Source organism: Prionailurus viverrinus, chromosome C1, assembly GCF_022837055.1.
Source record: "Prionailurus viverrinus isolate Anna chromosome C1, UM_Priviv_1.0, whole genome shotgun sequence".
NCBI lineage: Eukaryota > Metazoa > Chordata > Mammalia > Carnivora > Felidae > Prionailurus > Prionailurus viverrinus.
The window spans coordinates 183,485,537-183,505,101 of record NC_062568.1 but is presented as its reverse complement, the minus strand read 5'-3'; the positions used below and the strand labels follow the sequence as shown (position 1 = coordinate 183,505,101).

The following is a 19,565-nucleotide window of genomic DNA, read 5'->3' as shown; positions in this document are numbered from 1 at the left end:
AATAGTACTTGTAAAAATGTTGCTTTCATCATATTACTCCTTCACTCAAAACCCTTAAATGGCTTCACACTTATCACAGCATCAGATTCAAATACTGCCTGGCTTTCAGTGCCCTTCATTACCTAGCCTGCCTTGCTTATCCAGCCTTATTTTTCATGATGCTTGATGCTCTATGCAGATTAACCCACATAACATACTTTATGTACCTAGCCCCCTTATTCTCTCCTCTTTGCGTCTGATTGCTCTAGAATGTCTTCCCTTTTTTCTTTTACTTTTTCTATCAGGATGCCCCCCTTTCTCCTGAAACCAGACTATCTCAAGGCGCCTGGGTGGCTCAATTGATTAAGCGTCCGACTTTGGCTCAGGTCATGATCTCACAGTTGGTGAGTTCGAGCCCCACATCGGGCTCTGTGCTGACAGCTCAGAGCCTGGAGCCTGCTTCGGATTCTGTGTCTCATTCTCTCTCTGCCCCTCCCCCACTTGTGTTCTGTCTCTCAAAATTAAATAAAAATGTAAAAACAAACAAAAAAACCCCAGACTATCTCCAGTCCTCACTGATTTCTTCTCAACTCTCAGAACGTATAGTAATTTATAGTGTCATTCAGAACCATACAACATTTTACAAAGAAAAAGCTCTAGTATATAGGCTGATACTGGAACTTTTCCTAATCTAAATGGAGTTAGACAATCTCTAAAAGAACTTTAAAAAACGTGTCACCAGTATTTATCCCATTGGCATTTTCATTTGTGTTGGCCTTTCCAATAAGAATGAAATCTTGGGGCGCCTGGGTGGCTCAGTCGGTTAAGCGTCTGACTTCGGCTCAGGTCACGATCTCGTGGTCCATGAGTTCGAGCCCCGCGTCGGGCTCTGTGCTGACTGCTCAGAGCCTGGAGCCTGTTTCAGATTCTGTGTCTCCCTCTGTCTCTGCCCCTCCCCTGTTCATGCTCTGTCTCTCTCTGTCTCAAAAATAAATAAACGTTAAAAAAATTTTTTTTTTTAATTAAAAAAAAAAGAATGAAATCTTCTTGAGGGCAGATGCCATTTGCCTTCTATGTCTTCAGTAGCTGCTAAGTACAGTGCCAAGTACAGTACTAAGCACTTTCATTTTATAAGCATCTTCTGTGTGCCCGGTTGTTGTAGGTACTGCGAATTGGTGGGGCTGGTTGGGGGAGGAGAATGGATAGATTCCCATCTAAAGCCTGAATTCTAGCACAACGCATGTAGTGATAACATTTTACATTTAAACTGTATTTTGAGGTTCCCAAAGTGACTATTCCTCTCCTTTGATCCTTACATCTCTGTGTGCTAGGTAAGGACTCATTAAACGACAGTCCTTTAGTTATACGGTTAATACATGGCAGAGCTGGGACTCAAAGCTTGGTCTCCTGAATCCTAGTTTTTTCTTAGACTTCTAAAATTAGGACTGTTTCCCTTTCTGAAGCTTTTATGATGAATGCCTAAATAGTTGGGATTCTGTACATTCGTTTATGGAGGCTTACTTTTAGTTATTGGCTATTGTCAATCAGAAGTGGCAAACAGGGACACCTGGGTGGCTCAGTCGCTTAAGCGACCGACTTCGGCTCAGGTCACAATCTCCCGGTTTGTGAGTTCGAGCCCCGCATCAGGCTCTGTGCTGACAGCTCGGAGTCTGGAGCCTGTTTGGATTCTGTGTCTCCTTCTCTCTCTGCCCCTCCCCTACTTGTGCTCTGTTTCTATCAAAAATAAATAAATGTATTAAAAAATTAAAAAAAAAAAGAAATGGCAAAGAACAAGATCAGGCAGGGCTATGGTTTTCTACTTTGGCAACTCTAAATTCTTACGGAAAAGCCTTATTTTAAATATTTGCCTTCCGGGGCGCCTGGGTGGCGCAGTCGGGTTGAGCGTCCGACTTCAGCCAGGTCACGATCTCGCGGTCCGTGAGTTTGAGCCCCGCATCAGGCTCTGGGCTGATGGCTCAGAGCCTGGAGCCTGTTTCCGATTCTGTGTCTCCCTCTCTCTCTGCCCCTCCCCCATTCATGCTCTGTCTCTCTCTGTCCCAAAAATAAATAAACGTTGAAAAAAAAAAATTAAAAAAAAAAAAAACAAAAAAAACCATTTGCCTTCCAAATATGTGTCATCTAGCCTATGAAAAAATATTGGTCTCCACGGAGAAAATTGAAAGCAGAGAAATTAAAAGCTGCTAATAATGTTAACTGAAGACACGGTGAAGAGCCCTTGAACCCACAGTAATGTGCTCAGCAAGCAGTAGGGGCTGGATGCTGTGATGAATTGCATAATCACTTAATTTCTTAAAAGCCATGTGGAGTGGTGGGAAGAGCCTCAGACTAGGATTCAGAAAATTTGTGTTCATGGCCTAGGTTATCTGCCTCTACCCACTGGTTGTTTCATATCTGGAAAGCTTTTTAACTTGAGTTTCTTCATTCTAAAGATGGGGATCAGTATCTTCATACCAGACTCTAGAGAATTATTTTAAGTCTTACAAGCATCAGATTGAGGATGTAAAGCACTTACAACTATAGGGGACTATTTTTAATTACTGTTATATAATCTAATAAGGTTATTTTCTTATGATACTTGGTTTGAAGATCTCAATATCAGTGTGGTATGTGCCTAAGAAGGTAGCATTTATTTGAAAGATGGGAGTATTTGTAAGATCCTGCAGATAGGCGAAGAGGAAAAAAAAGAAAGGTAAAACAAATCTCCCCAGATTTGTCAGAGAGAGAGAGGAGATAGCCAGACTTGTTTTGAGGGGAGAAAGGTTAAAGAACCTGTAATAACCTACTGTATTTATCGTGCTTACTACATTTATAGTACTGGAATTACAAACACAAGACATGGTCCCTCCCTAGGGTGGCTGGTTGCCTATTAACTATTAAATAAATGATTTTAAACCTGTATATTAAATGTGTGGTAGAGGTAAGTGAACAGTGTTATGACCAAATTGGAAATGTTTCTTGGAGAGGTGGTACCTTAGCTGAGTCTTAAAAGGCAGTAGGAATTCTAGAGAGGGGGCAGATTAAGAAGGAAAAGCATACCAAACTGGACAGGCTTCCTGGAGAAGGTAGCACTTGAGCTGAATCTTAATAGGCAAGTAGGATTTATGAGATGGAACAGCAACCAATCAGAGTGGATAGCATGAAGCCTCAGAAATGAGAGAAAGCATGCTTCTTTCTGGAAAATGAAAGTAGTCCTGGGTGACTATAGTGTGTTTAGAAGGGTGTGGTAAGAGATAAAACTAGAGAAGAGTGGTGGGAGATAAAGCTGGACCAGATATGGAAATCCTTATTTGGACTTTACTCTGAATGTCCTGGGGAGTACTGAATGATATTAAATATAAGGCTATCTTAATTACATTTGCATTTGGGAAGGATTATGATGGTAATGTGGAGAATGGATAAACAGGGTGTATTTCTGTAATTAGGGGATACTAGCAAGGAGGTTATTGCAGTAATCTATGAAAAGTCATGAAGACGACCTGATTTCTGACAATCAGAATGAAGGCAAGGGCATCTATTCATGAGATAAACAAGATAGAGCCTGTGGATTTTGATAACTGACTAGACTTGGGGGAGAAAGGAAGAAGATAATTTAGTTAACTCTTATGGAATTCTTGCTATTTTTCAGGACTGGGTCCAGTACTGCTACATGTATAGTTGACCCTTGAACAACACAGGGGTCAGGGGTGCCAACCTTCACCAGTGCAGTCAAATATCTGTGTATAACTTTTGACTCCTCCCCCCATCCCCACCCCCTCCAATTTAACCACTAATAGTGTACTACTGACCAAAAACCATACTATAAAATAGTTTATTAACACATATTTTGTATATTATGTATACCATAATACTGTCTTCTTACAATAAGCTAGAAAAGAAATGTTACTAAGAAAATCATAAGGAGGGGTGCCTGGGTGGCTCAGTCAGTCCAACTTGATTTCGGCTCAGGTCATGATATCATGGTTGTGGGATTGAGCCCCACATCAGTGAGGAGCCTGCTTGGGATTCTCTCTCTCCACTCCACAAGCATACACTTTCTCTCTCTCTCTCTCTAAAAAATAAATAAATATTTTTTTAAAAAATCATAAGGAAGAGAAAATACATTTACAGTATTGTACAAAATTCCTGTGTAAGTGGATCTGCGCAGATCAAACCTGTGTTCAAGGGTCAAATGTATTTCCCCTTTATTCTCACTTTAGCCCTTTGGATTTTGTACTGTTGTCTCCATTATATAAATAAGGAAGCTGAGACTCAAAGTTTGCTAACACTCATTAGTCATAGAGCCAATGAGTAGTGTTATTCAAACCCTCAATTATCTGTCTTCTCAAAAGACCATGCTTGTAACCACTATACGGTACGGCCTAATAGTTCCCGGGTTACTAACTTGGTCAATCAGGTGATTGGTAGTAGTGCTGGATTGCTGAGACAGCGGGGGGTGAGGTGTGGGAAGACCATGAGTTGTTTTTGAGACATTTCAGTTTGAGATCCCTTCGGAATAGCCAGGAGGGGTGTCTAGGTGGAAGCTGGATTTCAAATTATAAATTCCAGAAGAATGGCTTGAGCTGGATATGCTGCTCTGGGAGTTGTTAGTCTCTAGGTGGTTGTGATCATGCCACTCTGGAAGGAGGCTGGATGGTACGGTGATAATGGTAGTTGAAGGCTTGGGAGTGGACATGACCACCTGAAAAATACGAGTATGTGTGTTGGGGTGGAGAATGAGACGCAGTGTGTCGTTTGGTCCCTTCAATTCTGGATATTCTTTCCCATAACATCTCATATTTCACCCCACCTCTACCCAAAACAAAAAACTAAGTACTGTTCTATGTTTGGTTAATGGTAGAATGAGATTACCTATAAATGATAGCTGTATTATCCTTTTACATTCTGTTTAAGTTAGACAGCAATGAAAGCTTACAAATACAAGCGAAATGTGGGAAAAAGGAACTGAAATCTCATGAAGCTGTATTACTAAGCTGTTAAGATGGTTAGGTGTTCACCAACCCTGGCAGCCATTAGAGACACTTGTACTATGTTTTCCGTGTTAACACTGGCCTCAACCTGGAGCATCCATGGTATATGAAGGAATATAACCAGTATATCAAATGTGTAGTAGAGATAAGTGTACAATGTTATGTGGTTGTATCTATTTTTTTAACATTTTATTTTTAAGTAATCTCTACACCCAACATGGGGCTCAAACTCATGACCCCGAGATCAAGAGTTGCATACTCCACTGACCGAGCCAGCCAGGTGCCCCCAGAATGGGTGGTATCTATTAATGGAAGATAGCTTGGGAGTTTATTGCGTTCCTTGCCTTTTCCTCTGGCATTTATAGAGGGTGGCAGATTATATGTGAATCTGTCCCTGGACAGTCAGTAATTTGAGAACTCAGGTGGCGGTGCATAACATGATTGCTTCTAGTCTGCTCCATTTGTGAGTAGAACAGAGACTTGGAGGCTTCTGCTGCTTCTCCAGGCCAGGGAATGAAAAGGTTTATTTGGTTTACCTTCACATTTTTTTCTTTGATTCTTTTTTAAACAACATTCTCTGGTTGGGCCCAGAGAGACCAGAGCCAACACACTGGAAAAAATGGACAGGGATTATGTTGTCTTCCTTACTTTGTCTTGTCAGCTGCTTATCTTGTCCACAGGGAGGGCAGTATGTTAGATTGAGATAGTCTGACATGACATCTTTGGGGAAATTGTAATTGCTGTGGTCATTTTAGGCAATTTCAAGGGTGTTGGGTTCATTCAGCTTCAGTTACCTGAACTAATTAATGTTTTGAAGTGGAATCTCCAAGTCAAGGCTTTGTCTGAAATGTCACTGACTGATTTTTATATCACTTACGGTGTCAACCATTTCATGTGGATGTGTGTTGAAAACATTTAATGATTATGAACTTTCAGAATACTTGTCCCTCTGGAGTTTGGGGATGCTATATTTCAGGTTCATTAACTTCATAAATATTTATTGAACACCTTCTACCTGCCAGGTAGTGGTCTGGATGGTAGAGGATAATAGGCAACAAGCCGGAGAAGTACCTTTCTGGGGTAGAGCTTACTTTCTTTAGGATTTAGACGTTGAATGAGACTAATTTCAGATAAATTAGTACTTGTGAAAGATCTGTAAAAAGCTCTTCTGGATGTGTCTATTTTTCCCTACTGCAAATCTGGATCATACCCATCCTCTTTTGTGAAGCTTGGCTCAAGTGGCAGCTTCTCCATGCTATCCTCTCTTGATTCTTTCAGCTGATGCGCTCTTCCCCTTCCTAAAATTCTGTTATTTTCTGCAACGTTCTTGTGTTATCTTCACATATTTTTTTCTATTTGTAGTTGTTAGGGTACACGTCAAATAACTACTGTCAGACTAAGTTATTGAGGGCAGAATAAATACCCTATTCATCTTGGTTTTCGGCATTCCATATGTGGGCAGCAGGAGGTTGCAGGAAAAAAACACTGAATTTAAAGCCAGATGACTGGAACTAAAGTGCTGGCTTTCCTATTAACTAGCTATGTGACAGTAGGTAAGTCATTTAACTTCACTGTAATTACGTTTCCTATCTCTAAAGAGTATGGTGATTAACCTTCCATTCCTGAATAGTTGTTGGGAGGCACAAACTGAGATAATATATTGACCATACTGTGTAAATTCTAAATTCTGGCATAAATACTTGGTGTTGTCATAGTAAATATTCAGTAAGTATTTGAATGGGGAAACATTTGCTTTCAGTGAACACCTTTTCCTGGGTAGCTCTCTTGCTTAATGAGGTCTTGATGATTTTGCAAATATGTTCATCTGTTTTTCATCTGGTTTTATTATTAAATGATTCTGTTCTTCCAAATTGGCAACTTCTTCACCCCGTGAGTATTCTGTCTTTTCTCCTTAGGTGCTATGTACTATTAACACAAGTGACATGTGATCTCCTTTAGCAGGTCGTACATTATGGCTGACATGCAAAATCTGGTAGAAAGATTGGAGAGGGCAGTGGGCCGCCTGGAGGCAGTATCCCATGCCTCTGACATGCACTGTGGCTATGGAGACAGTGCTCCAAAAGGTAAGCAATATGCAGCACAGCAGAATATTTTGATGAAGACTCTGTCTTGGCCTGAAATTTTTCTGTCGTAGGGTATTCTCTCCTTTGGAGCTAACTTCCCAAAATGCTTAATCTGCTAAGTTCATCGCCTGTGAACAGATAAGAGAGGAAGTGACTTGTGCAGGGAGGCCTGTGGTTATTTTAACATAAGAACTTCCTGCTTGTGTGATATTTCCTGTTCTTTCTTTAGCAAAATGACTCTAGTGTAAGTCGAGTGACAAGTGATATTAAAACTCTGTCCAAATGATTGGCAAATTAGCCATTTTGTATATGCACCAAATGAATCATAGAATGTTAGAGCTAAAAGGGAGATTGGGGTTTTTTTGTTTTTGTTTTTGTTTTTCATTTTAATTTTATAGATAAAGTCAAGCTCGGGGAGGAAAAGGAACTTAGGGTCACACAGGCAGTTAGTGGTGGTACTGGAACTAGAACCCAGGTTTCCGGACTCGTGTGCCAGTATTCTGTTTACTGTATTACCTTGCTTCTCCACTTTCATGTGGAAGTGCTTTTTAAAAATCATCTTTCTGGTGCATGACTGATCCTTTGTGGTGTGTGTCTCTCTCTAGCAGGAGCAGCTCCATATGTGCAAGCATTTGACTCACTGCTTACCGGTCCTGTGGCAGAGTACCTGAAGATCAGTAAAGAGATTGGGGGAGATGTGCAGAAACATGTAAGGATGTATTGCCCCTTTTCCCCCTCTTTTAAAGACTGGTGGTGGTCTTCAAATCCAACTCCTTCTTGGTTTAAGAGTCCCTTGGCTCCTTCTCTTTTACCTTCACTGAGGAGCTCACTCCAGGCACTGGAACAGTTCCTCAGATTTTTCCAGGCCCTCTGCTTTGATCACATTTACTGTGTGGGTTTCTTTTATGCAGGTAACTTGCTTGGCGCATAAACTATGGCTTGGTTCATCTCTATAGTGAGAACATTGTACCATTCTGATCCCAACATGTTATATAACCAAGCCTAGGGTGGCTTATGCAAAGGAGTCATAGTCATGACTTAGCGTTTATAAAACTATGCTCGATAGTTATTAGTTATGCTAATGTGAGTTATTTTCACACTTAGCTCACAGCAGGAATGTGAAGTAGGCAGTGACAGGTGCCTCTCCACCCACCTCCCTTCATATGCTGCCACCTACATCGTCACCACCCCCACACTCACATATATATTCTGTATCTTTCTTTGGGACCCAGAATCTTTCTCCTAGTCCTGAATGGTCCTCTGTAAGCAATAACCATGTTTAGGATCTTCCTGACCCTTCAGCAAGACTGGTTGCTTGATCTTTGGAAGGTCTATTTTGAGCCTCTCCTGTGCCATCTGTTGGCAGTGGTGTTAGCTCTAGTGAGTGGGACTGGGACTTGGATACAAGAGTGGGGGCTTGCATTTTTTACTTTATGCAGCTTGTCACATTTAAAAGATTTAAAAACATGTATCACGTACACATTCTAAAAATGCAAATCTAGAAAAAACAGGTTACCTTATTTGAAATTTTCTATTTAGATAGTGCCTGTAGACTTATGTTTCTTAAACTCCTTTGACCATGACGGTCAGGAAGAAAAAATGTATTTGTGACTGAGTCAGAAGCTTCACAAAGCAGTCTTACCTACTTGCGTGGCACTCTTTTTTTTTTTTTTTTTTTTAAATCTGTGATTGGGTCATGACCCAACCTTTGAGAAATAGCTATAACCTAAAGGAGTAAATACCTTGGGAATTCGGGCATCAATTTGGCCTTTGCCTTGACTTCCACCTCTAGTTTTTGAGAAAAGAGCCTTTTTGGTGATGTGAGACAAGAGGGATTTTTCAGTGCCCTTCATATCGCACTGCGTGTACAGTTGCCAACTCGATTTCATCTAAAGCTGACCCTAATTGCCTTCGTTTCCCGGATATGTATCCCTGATTAGTTGCCACGGGAACGGTGGTACCTGTAATCCTTCTGCCACTCCCTGGAAATGGAGTACCTGAGGAAAGCAACAGGAAGTTCCCGACTTGCTACCAGACTACATGGAAGTGGAGGTGTCGGGTTCTTCTTATCAGGACCCTCTCCAGTTGTAATGTGGCGAGAATAACTGATTCTTCTCCTTTCCGGCAGGCGGAGATGGTTCACACGGGCCTGAAGTTGGAGCGAGCTCTCTTGGTTACAGCCTCTCAGTGTCAGCAGCCAGCAGGCGTAAGTTCACTGCTACTTGGTTTCCTTGTGGCTTGATGCTCAGGATGGGTTGAGAGGTTTCTGCCAAGTACGACGACATGCTAAAATAGACCCTCAGCCTCGCGTGCGTTCACACCAAGTCCCAGAAGTAGTCAGACTTAAAGTGCCATATTCGAAGGTGCCATTCAGTATTTATTGGACTCTACTGGGTTTTTTTCCCCCATCCTTTTTACTTGGGACTGTAGTTACTCCTGGACTTCGCTGCTTCTCTCAATAGACAGCCTTTTTTAACCTCTTGGCTGAGGCCAAATTCATCATATTGTCCCGTAAGCTCTTGGGTCAGAGAGTAGTTCTCTTGCTTCACTGTGACTGGGCTTTAGTAATGCTGCTGTGGAGACCCTAAAACTCCTAAAGTACTGCTTCTTCCCTCATCTTTCCGTGGTGGAGATCTCCCTTGAAGTGTACTCCTACCTCAAAATTTTATGCTACCAAGGTGTGAGAATCAATTAGAGGAAATAGATTTTTCTCACAACCAAAGATTTTAGTTTTGTTCTATTTCTTTGTTTTTTAAGTGTTTATTTATTTTTGAGAGAAAGAGACAGAGTGAGTGAGCGTGCACACGCTCCAGGGGGCATGGGTGCAGAGAGAGAGAGAGAGAGAGAGAGAGAGAGAGAGAGAGAGAGAGAGAATCCCAAGCAGGCCCCACACTGTCAGTGCAGAGCCTGACATGGGGCTCAGTCTCACGAACCATGAGATCATGACCCGAGCCGAAACCAAGAGTCAGATGCTTAACTGACCGAGCCACCCAGGTGTCCCTATTTCTTCTTTAGGCATTTGGCTTTCCGTGGCAGAGAGGTAACGAAGCAGGTCTTCCTGCGACTCTTGTGTTTAAAACCCCTGGACCCTCAGCATGCCTAAATAATATAAAAATAGTTTAAGGTAATGTTAAATATATTAGACTTTAATTCTTAATCTGTCTTGAATGGTTAAGGCATTTTTTCGAAACCTTTTCTCCAAACCCGCACTTTCCACCACAAATCAGGCAGCTGAGACACAATTATATTTCCCTTGTTCTAGACTAGGGATTGATAAACTACAGCCTGCAGGCCAAATCTAGCCTGCCATCTAGTTTGTAAGTGAAAGATTTTTGGAACACAGCCATGCCCATTCTTTCAAGTATTGTCTGTTGCTGCTTTATGCACTATAATGGCAGAGTTGAGAAACTGTAGCAGAGACCATATGTCCTGCAAAGACTGAAATAGTCACTGTGTGGCTCTGTAGAGAAAGTTTGCGGACTCCTGTGTTAGACTGTTTTCATGATGTGATCTGAGAATTGCAATGTTCAGGAAACTGAGCTTTGGAGAAAGGGTAAAACATGGAAACACAGGATTCATCCATTTTGCTAAGCTGCCAGCTCAAATGCCAAGCCCTCTATTTGCATTTGGTTCATCAGATCTGTGCTCAGCAGCTGCTATATAGCTAGCAATGTGTGAGGGTTGTAAAGGTTATAAAAGAAGGCTGAGACAAAGCCCTGGTATTTGAAAAGTTAATGAGAAATTTTGAAAAACATACTCACGTGGATCCACTAATAGTTTGTGTTGGTGCATGATAAGGTGCCAAAATTGGTTATGCTGACAATAAATGCTATAGGAGGCCAGTGTGGCTGGAGTTGAAGGGCTGTTCCTCATGAAGTATAAGGAATATTTGGATAAAAAGAAAAAGAAGAGACCATTGTGAGTAAAGGCTCAGAAATGAGATAGTATCTCCTACTAGTGGGGCAGAAAAGAGACCAGTGGCTGAAATGGTAGAATTTTGTGGTATAGATGAAGTAAGGGTCCTGATCATGAAGAGGCACCAGATCTAGCCTGAGGAGGGTGAGGTGAGGAGCAGTGTTTTAGCCATATGAATCTGTGCAGGATGAGTACAAAGTTTATTTGGGTGTTCATTATACAGCCCATGAATTCTTGCCTGCAAGGTCCGAGTTGACAAACGCATAAAGCTTTTGTGGAAAGACTAACCCGAATCTTCCCCTGCATCTCTTCCTAGAATAAACTTTCGGATTTGTTGGCACCCATCTCCGAGCAGATCCAAGAAGTGGTAACCTTCCGGGAGAAGAACCGAGGCAGCAAGTTGTTCAACCACCTGTCAGCTGTCAGCGAAAGTATCCAGGCCCTGGGTTGGGTGGCTGTGGTGAGCAGCGCAGCTTCCTTGGGAGGGAAGGGATGGAATGAAAGAGGTAAGGGGACACGGCTGGAGAGGCTCTGAGTCACTGACCGCTGCTGTTTCTCTAGGCTCCCAAGCCTGGTCCCTATGTGAAAGAAATGAATGATGCTGCCATGTTTTATACAAACCGAGTCCTCAAGGAATACAAAGATGTGTAAGTCCAGCCTTTTCTTAAGGGGTACAGGACACGTCAGCTGATTACTTGCCGGAGTAGCATTTGGGGGTTAAGGCTGTTGTGTTGGTTCTCCATCCCAGGGCTGCTTTCTCAGAAGTTTTATAGATACTGGCTTATAGAGGCTGCATCTGCAAGCAGGAAGTGTTTCTCCTTTCACTTCTGCTTTTTCTCCAAAGGGTTTGTAGAGCCCCTTTTAGTCTTCTCATCCTTACCCTTCCAGGTTTAGGAAGTTTTGCTGGAGATAAAATGGACAAATGCCCTTTAATTTGCCTGTTTAGACAAGGTAGATTTTGTTCCTTTGTTGAGAATTTCTAATTGGCTTAGGGACAAAAGGTTCGGAAAGATTTACTCGGAAATCACCCTGACTATTCACGTAGTCAGGTAAAGTGAGAAGGCAGCTGTCTGGTGAAGCACGTGTATCATGTAAGAGGAGGAGAGTCTCTGTATGTCTAACCACGTATGTTCACCAGTCCTAACTGACTTCTCCATTGCTGGTTTTGAGCTGGAGTGACTGCAGGCAGCTATCACTCAGCTGCATAATTACCTGAACCCTTCCTTTCTTCTGTCAGTCATCAGTCAACCAACATTTGTTGAGTAACTACTGTGAAGGAATAGCTTCGTGTGTGTGAAATAGGTCTCAGAACACCAGGCACTTCCTTGATCCCTCCTTCCAGCAACCTGGAGTTAAGCATCGCAGTGTTTTGACTTAACCTGCCTTTAAACTCCACACTTCACAGTTGAGCAAATTAGGTCTTATGATAAATAGGCATAAAGTCTTCTAATATATAAGAAGAACCATAATTCAGTGCTCTTTCTATAATCTAATGCTGATTATTTCCTCCAGGGAAGTTTTAAATTTTTGGTGGGAGGGGCATACTTTGACATAAGGCACTGTGGTATAAGGCAGGTGAGTTTCTTGAAGTCCTAGAGTTCCACAGTGATGTGCAAGAGACCTTCTATCATATAGCTTCATGCACAGAATGCCTGCTTTTATTAGTTTTGTATATTAGGTTCTCCCTAAGGTATACTTTGAAAAATATGGTTTTGTTATACTTAAAAAAGTTTGAAGAGTACTGCTATAAGAGATAGAAAGAGATATAATCTGGAGTCCCTATCCTCATGGACTTTAGTCTAATTAGGGTAATAGCATAGGTTAAAAAAAAAAGAAAAGCTCAGTTGTGATAGAAAAGCTGCCATTGAGCAAAACCACACCACAGGTGGGAGGATATGAGCTCACAGATAGGAGGGGTTCTGGAATCACTATGGTAATGTGCCCTGACTGTCTGTGGTGAGTTTCTCTTTAATTCTCCTAGTGATAAGAAGCACGTGGACTGGGTCAAAGCTTACTTGAGTATATGGACAGAGCTACAGGCTTACATTAAGGAGTTCCATACCACTGGACTGGCCTGGAGCAAAACGGTTAGTGAGCCTTTCTTCCCTCCCTCTATCCCTCCAGGACAGGGGTCCACAAGTTTCTTAGACTTTGGTGCTACCAAGGTCCAAGAAGGAATGCTAGTCTTTACAGTGGAGAGTAGACAGAAAAGGGGAGAAAAAAGAAAAGTGTGAAGAAAGCAAGGGTCAGAGAAGAATATCCAATTCTATTCAGTTTCAGTACACATGGGTCAGAGATAGTGATTGGGCTGGAGGGGAGCCAGAAGAATGAGTTACATTATCGCAACCCTCCAGACGCTTAAAAATAGAGACAGAAAACCCCGAAATACAAGTCAACAAGTAAAATACTGTGATAAAGATATAGACGACAGAGTAAGAGGGAGTGTGAGTCTCACTGGAAGAGATTGTACTTTCAACAGGTATTCTCTGATCTGGGACATTGCAAATAGAGAACAGTGAGAAGTGGGAGAAATGGGAATACTGGCAAACGGCAGAGCTTAAACAGAGTACATGTAGAGTAAATGTACAGATTGGTCATCTCTGGCTTCAGTTGAAGGAGAGAGTCAGATTTTTAGGATAAAAGGCTGGAAAGGAAGGTTGATTGTGACTTTTGAGCAAGAGAGTAATAACGATCAGACTTGTCCTTGAGAGAGTCTCAGTATATAGGTTATGGGTAAGGGCTCCTGCTCAGACCATGGAGGTGCTGATGGTGCTAGGAGCTGGTACAGAAGAATTTGCAGAAGCTATAAAAGGTAATAGGTTTGATGAGCTTGAGGGCGTTAGACTCAAGAAGATTGAAGAGTCAAGCTTGGATGGCAATGTCTTTTACTGAAATAGAAACAAGGGGGTGATTGTACAGGTAGAGGAGCAGGCAGGAGATGATGACATCAGCCTTGGACTTGTTGAGGCTGAGGTACTGGTGACACACGAAGTTGATTTGCAAAACTGTGGGTTAGAGCTGGAATCGGGTAGAGGCCAAAGGAGTGATGTGAAAGTTGAAAAATGGAACTGAATTGGATCTTTGGGAAAGGGTAAGAGGGAATAAAACCCTTTTGGGTGTGGATAGGGAGCATGAATCCTAGTGTCAAGGGCTACAGTGGGTACCCCGTGTCCTAGAACATGTGTAGGACCCTACTGGGAATGGTACAGAAGGGAAGAGATCATGGCTGTGTTACCTGCCCTTATTGTTCCAGGGGCCTGTGGCAAAAGAACTGAGTGGATTGCCATCTGGACCTTCTGCTGGATCGGGTCCTCCTCCTCCCCCACCAGGCCCACCTCCCCCACCAGTCCCCACCAGTTCTGGCTCAGATGAGTCTGCTTCCCGCTCAGCACTGTTTGCGCAGATTAATCAGGGGGAGAGCATCACACATGGTAAGTGAATATTTTGGCAAGAAGAGTTGGTACAGTAAGTTGTTTGGGCCTGATCTGATCAACTAGAGACCTGATGGTCTGTAAAAACAGAACCCTGGTTTGTGTATGGGAGAATTCATTTGGGTGTCACTGTCCTTCAGGTTGCCCAAAGGGACATAAAGCTGGCTTAAATGGAAATTGAAAGTTGGTGATTATAGTTGGGGGAAGCCCTCTGCCCCATAAGCAGATGACTTAATATTTATTAAGTGGTATATATAGAGTACCCTAGTGTGCCAAGGCATGGTGCTGGCAGTTCACCCTAGAGCCTTTTCTGTGTTACCACATGCTTTCTTTGGGAAGTCATCCTGGGGGTGGAGAGGGGGGCATATATTAGTCATGGAAATTTGCATAAGAATTACCAATATTGGGGGGTGCCTGGGTGGCTCGGTTGGTTAAGCATCCAGCTTTGACTCAGGCCATGATATCACAGTTCATGAGTTTGAGCCCCGCATTGGGCTCTGTGTTTGACAGTGCGGAGCCTGCTTCGGATCCTCTGTCTCCCTCTCTCTCTGCCCCTCCCCAGCTCTTACACTTTCTCTCTCTCAAAAATAAACATTAAAAAATATATATATATAATTACCAATGTCAGGATAGAGAAAGTTGACACCCTTATATATAGAAGGTGGAAGTCTAAATTATACAGCCCTCTTCTAGGAATCTACCCGTAAAAATATCTAAAATAAAGACCAACTACTGTATATTATTTGCAGTAGCTAAAAATGGTATAACAACCTAAATATCCAACAGTAAGAGAAATGGTTAACTGTGGTATATCCTCTTAATGGAATACTAAGCAGCCATTAATTAATGCCTTTCTTTACAGGGAACCATGCAGTGTTTAAGAAAACATCCAGTACTTATACTACAGCCACAGGGAGTAGTGGAGCTGAAAGGGCCAGTCAGTATTCGTTAAATAAATTGGGCCATATTTAAGAGGAAGACATTTATCTGCCTACAGTGGGAAGGTGATAGTGGAATCTGCTCCTTAAAAAAAAAAAAAAATTTTTTTTTTTTTTTTTTTTTTTTTTTTTTAAGAAACTAGGTTAGGGGCGCCTGAGTGACTCAGTTGGTTACGTGTCCAACTCTTGATTTTGGCTCAGGTCGTGATCTCATGGTTCTTAGGACTGAGTCCCATGGTGGGCTCTGTGCTGAAAGCGCAGAGCCTGCCTGGGATTCTCTCTCCCTCTCTGTCTGCCCCTCCCCCCCAATACATAAACAAACATTAAAAAAACCTGCAGGTTAACATGAGAAAGTTTTTTTAAATGTTAACTCGTTAAACCAAACTTGTTAACAGTGTGCATAGTTTATCAATAGGAAAACTGGTGGAAGGAGATTTCAAATGCAAACACTGAGTAGGAGGTGCGGTAGGTTAGCTGTGGGTGAGGTTTCTTTCCTTTTACCAAATTTGCTTTACTATCACATATTTTTTCTTCTTTTGCTCTAAAAACTGTACATATTTTGTGAATATATATTTGGTGTATGTCTTTCTAGATCTTTTTCTGTGCATTCATACATCCTTTCCCCCCATATGCACGTAGTCTGTATTTTATTTTATTTTTTAATGCCACTGTACAATCGTACCTTGGGGGAGAAGGGAAATTCTAAAAGTGCTCCTCCAAAACCTTTGTTTAAGAGAACATCTCAGAGCCCTGGCTTTTGACTTTTTGTTAAGTGTTTGTTAAGGCAGTTAATTCTGAGCACAGAAGTTGGTTACTGCCTCAGCCCAAAGCCGTGGTACGAAGGATGGGCACAAGGCAGCTGTTGTTCTTACAGCCCTGAAACACGTATCTGATGACATGAAGACTCACAAGAACCCTGCCCTGAAGGCTCAGAGTGGTCCAGTACGAAGTGGCCCCAAACCATTCTCTGCACCTAAACCAGGAGTCAGCCCGTCCCCCAAACCAACCACAAAGAAGGAGCCACCTGTACTTGAACTGGAGGGCAAGAAGTGGAGAGTGGTGAGTTAAAAATACCAGGACTGGTTTGCTGTTAAGGTCCGACTTTGCCTCAGGTCACGATCTCGCAGTCTGTGAGTTGAACCCCACGTTGGGCTCTGTGCTGACAGCTCAGAACCTGGATCCTGCTTCAGATTCTGTGTCTCCTTCTCTCTCCGCCTCTTCCCTGTTTTTTTTTTTTTTTCTTTTTTTGTCTCTCTTTTTCTGTCTCTCCCTTGCTGTTTTTCTCTGTCTCTCAAAAGTAAATGTTAAAAATATATATATATATACACACACACACACACACACACACACACACATACGTATACGTAAATGTATATGGAGCACAGGCAGATGAGTGCAGGGTCTTGGGTTAGATTACAAGAACAGAAGTTTGGGATAGCCTGTTTTGGGGGGTAGTGTGTATTAGTGATGACATTCCTAAAAGCGGTATCTCTTTAACAGGAAAATCAGGAGAATGTTTCCAACCTGGTAATTGATGACACAGAGCTGAAACAGGTGGCTTACATATACAAGTGTGTCAATACAACATTGCAAATCAAGGGCAAAATTAACTCCATTACAGTAGGTGAGTTTTTGTCAGTCCTAGGCTCCGTCCTAGAGCCTGAGAGAGCTGGAACCATATCTACCCTGTTCCTAAAGGTTGTTAAATTTAAAGTTATACTGTTGACCTGCTCCCTTTCTTCTCCTAGATAACTGTAAGAAACTCGGTCTGGTGTTCGATGACGTGGTGGGCATTGTGGAGATAATCAATAGTAGAGATGTCAAAGTTCAGGTAACTTGATATCTTGGCTCCTTGCTTTGGCCCCTGAGGAATTAATTGAAAGACATGGCTGACCCACAGATGTTGCTGTGGTGGGAATCTGATTCTACTGAGTCTGTAAGCTGAGCTGCTTTGGTGGCAGGAGAGGAGTTGGCTTTTACAGCGAGGCCTTTTCCAGCACCCATCCCAACCCACCTCTAGTATCCGGTGTCTGCTGTGCACTTGTGAGCCTTTCATGTAGTTGCTGAATCACATGAAACAGTGAAAGCTTCTTCCTGAAACTTCCTATTGTTCTCCACAGCTACTGGGACTCAGCACTTTGGGTTTTCTCTGCAGGTAATGGGTAAAGTGCCAACCATTTCCATCAACAAAACAGATGGCTGCCATGTTTACCTGAGCAAGAATTCCCTGGATTGCGAGATAGTCAGTGCCAAATCTTCTGAGATGAATGTCCTCATTCCTACAGAAGGCGGTGACTTTGTAAGTTCCTTGATCTCTTTGGTAGTATGATCTCAGAACGGGGGACTGAAGATCACTTGCGCTGGAGAAGGCTGGTTCATGGTCATTCGGTACTGAGTGGGTCCAACCTAGCAATACACACCTCGAGCAGCCATAAGTATGAGGTAGTCACATGAAGTAGAGCTCCAGGTTGAGCAGATGCTCAGGTAGCAAAAAGGAATGGGACGGAGTCATCGCCCCCTGTTGGACTGGCGCCGCGAAGTCCTGTACCTGCTCACCGTGCCTCACAGGTGTAACTGTCTAAGATTGCTGATTCAGGAACAGTAGGAAATAAACTTAAACCTCTGGCTGGCTGGCTTTGGAGCCTTTGTTCTCATTCCCACACCGCTCCTCCGGGACGGCGGTGGCAGGGTGGCAGGTAGTGGGAGATGTGGTGCTGCTGGTTACAGAGCAAGGCTGTTTACTGGCGGTTCAGTTTCACTCTCAGGACCACCTTGTTGCTCTAATAGTTTAGTGGAAGCAAGCATTGAGAGAAAAGTGTAAGATTTAACCCCAGCTTCTTTTGGAGCTTGGACTTGGGATTTCAACCCGTTTTTGTTTGTTTGTTTGTTTCCAGAATGAATTCCCAGTCCCTGAGCAGTTCAAGACCCTATGGAACGGGCAGAAGTTGGTCACCACAGTGACAGAAATTGCTGGATAAGCGAAGTGCCACTGGGTTCTTTGCCCTCTCCCTCACACCGTGGGATAAATCTGTATCAAGACGGTTCTTTTCTAGATTTCCTCTACCTTTCTGCTCTTAAACCGCTTCTCTGCTCTGAGAAGCACAGCTACCTGCCTTCACTGAAATATACCTCAGGCTGAGATTTGGGTGGGAGAGCAGGTCAGTTGATCTTCTGCAGGAAGGTGCGGCTTTTCCCTGTCAGCTCAACCACACCACCAGTCCGTTCTTAAGGAACTGCACACCAGGACTGCTGTGTTTTAGCTTTCAGCCTTTGGGGGTTATCTGACCAACAAATAGTCATTTGGGAAGACTAAAGCGGTCCCCAGGAAGTAACAGATCAGAATGTTCAGGGAAGTTCATCTTTTTCTAACAATGCCCACGAAGGTAGCAGAGGCTGGTGTGATTCTAGCTGGTTCTTCTAACCAAACTAACTTTTCACTGTTGACAGGTGAGGCAGGGGTCGCACTGGACCAAAGGCTGAAGCCTGGCCATCTAGCATTCCGAGCAAAATTGATTCCTGTAGGCATTCCTTTTATTCTGCATTCCATCCTGGGTCTGCCTGAACCTGAGAGAGTAGGTTGTCCTGTATCGGCTGCTGGGCAGAGCCCTGCGCCCAGGCCAGTTAAAGGAGTCTTGGACCCTTTCTTTCACTGGGATCCCTGCCCAGCACCCTCCTACAGAGACGATTTAAACAAAAACAAAACAAGACAAAACAAACAAACAAGGAAACTACACCATTCCAAGGAATCTGGAATTCCTTCCTTCTTCCATGCTAGGTGCCTGCCCTCCGTCTTCACTGCCTCCTTTGCCCTGTCATGCCCAACTGCTTTTGGTTTCTGTCCAGGCACCTGAACAAAGGACTAAAATCTCCACTGCAGCCTGGTTTTAGGTCTTGTGTAAGAATCTTGCACAGCATTGCTAATGTAAATTACAGTTTTTCTCTCTAGGACACTTACCAAAATATGCAACTTTTTTTGGTGGGAAGAGAGATTGTCCTGTGACTTCTACCCATTTCCTGAGGCCTGTGGAAATAAACCTTTATGTACTTAAAGTTATACAGAAAATAGAATAAAATTAATACCAAACTTGCTTAGTATTTACTGGTGGTATTTGCTGTATAGAGATTAATACTTTTTTTGAAGTAAACTCCACCCCCAACATGGGGATCAAAACTCACAACCCCTAGATCAAGAGTCACATGTTCTGACTGAGCCAACCAGGTGCCCTGAGG

At 42.8% G+C, this 19,565-nt stretch overlaps 1 protein-coding gene across 8 annotated transcripts in view; it reads left to right on the top strand.

Moving 5' to 3' along the window:
- CAP1 (cyclase associated actin cytoskeleton regulatory protein 1) overlaps positions 1-19,423 on the top strand; it is a 28,243-nt gene extending 8,820 nt beyond the window's left edge. For 2 of the 8 annotated variants that reach the window (XM_047873012.1, XM_047873011.1), the window contains exons 2-13: positions 6,930-7,051; positions 7,660-7,760; positions 9,180-9,257; positions 11,283-11,426; positions 11,528-11,613; positions 12,948-13,053; positions 14,220-14,397; positions 16,210-16,394; positions 16,836-16,959; positions 17,084-17,166; positions 17,491-17,634; positions 18,230-19,423. In XM_047873012.1, the coding sequence (XP_047728968.1) occupies positions 6,940-7,051; positions 7,660-7,760; positions 9,180-9,257; positions 11,283-11,426; positions 11,528-11,613; positions 12,948-13,053; positions 14,220-14,397; positions 16,210-16,394; positions 16,836-16,959; positions 17,084-17,166; positions 17,491-17,634; positions 18,230-18,313 (1,425 nt within the window). In that variant the 5' untranslated portion in view covers positions 6,930-6,939 and the 3' untranslated portion in view covers positions 18,314-19,423. Of the gene's footprint in view, positions 1-6,926; positions 7,052-7,656; positions 7,761-9,179; positions 9,258-11,282; positions 11,427-11,527; positions 11,614-12,947; positions 13,054-14,219; positions 14,398-16,209; positions 16,395-16,835; positions 16,960-17,083; positions 17,167-17,490; positions 17,635-18,229 lie in introns of all 8 variants that reach the window. The other 6 variants (XM_047873007.1, XM_047873006.1, XM_047873014.1 and 3 more) reach the window with 3 other exon arrangements.
- The last annotated feature ends 142 nt before the right edge of the window (positions 19,424-19,565 follow it).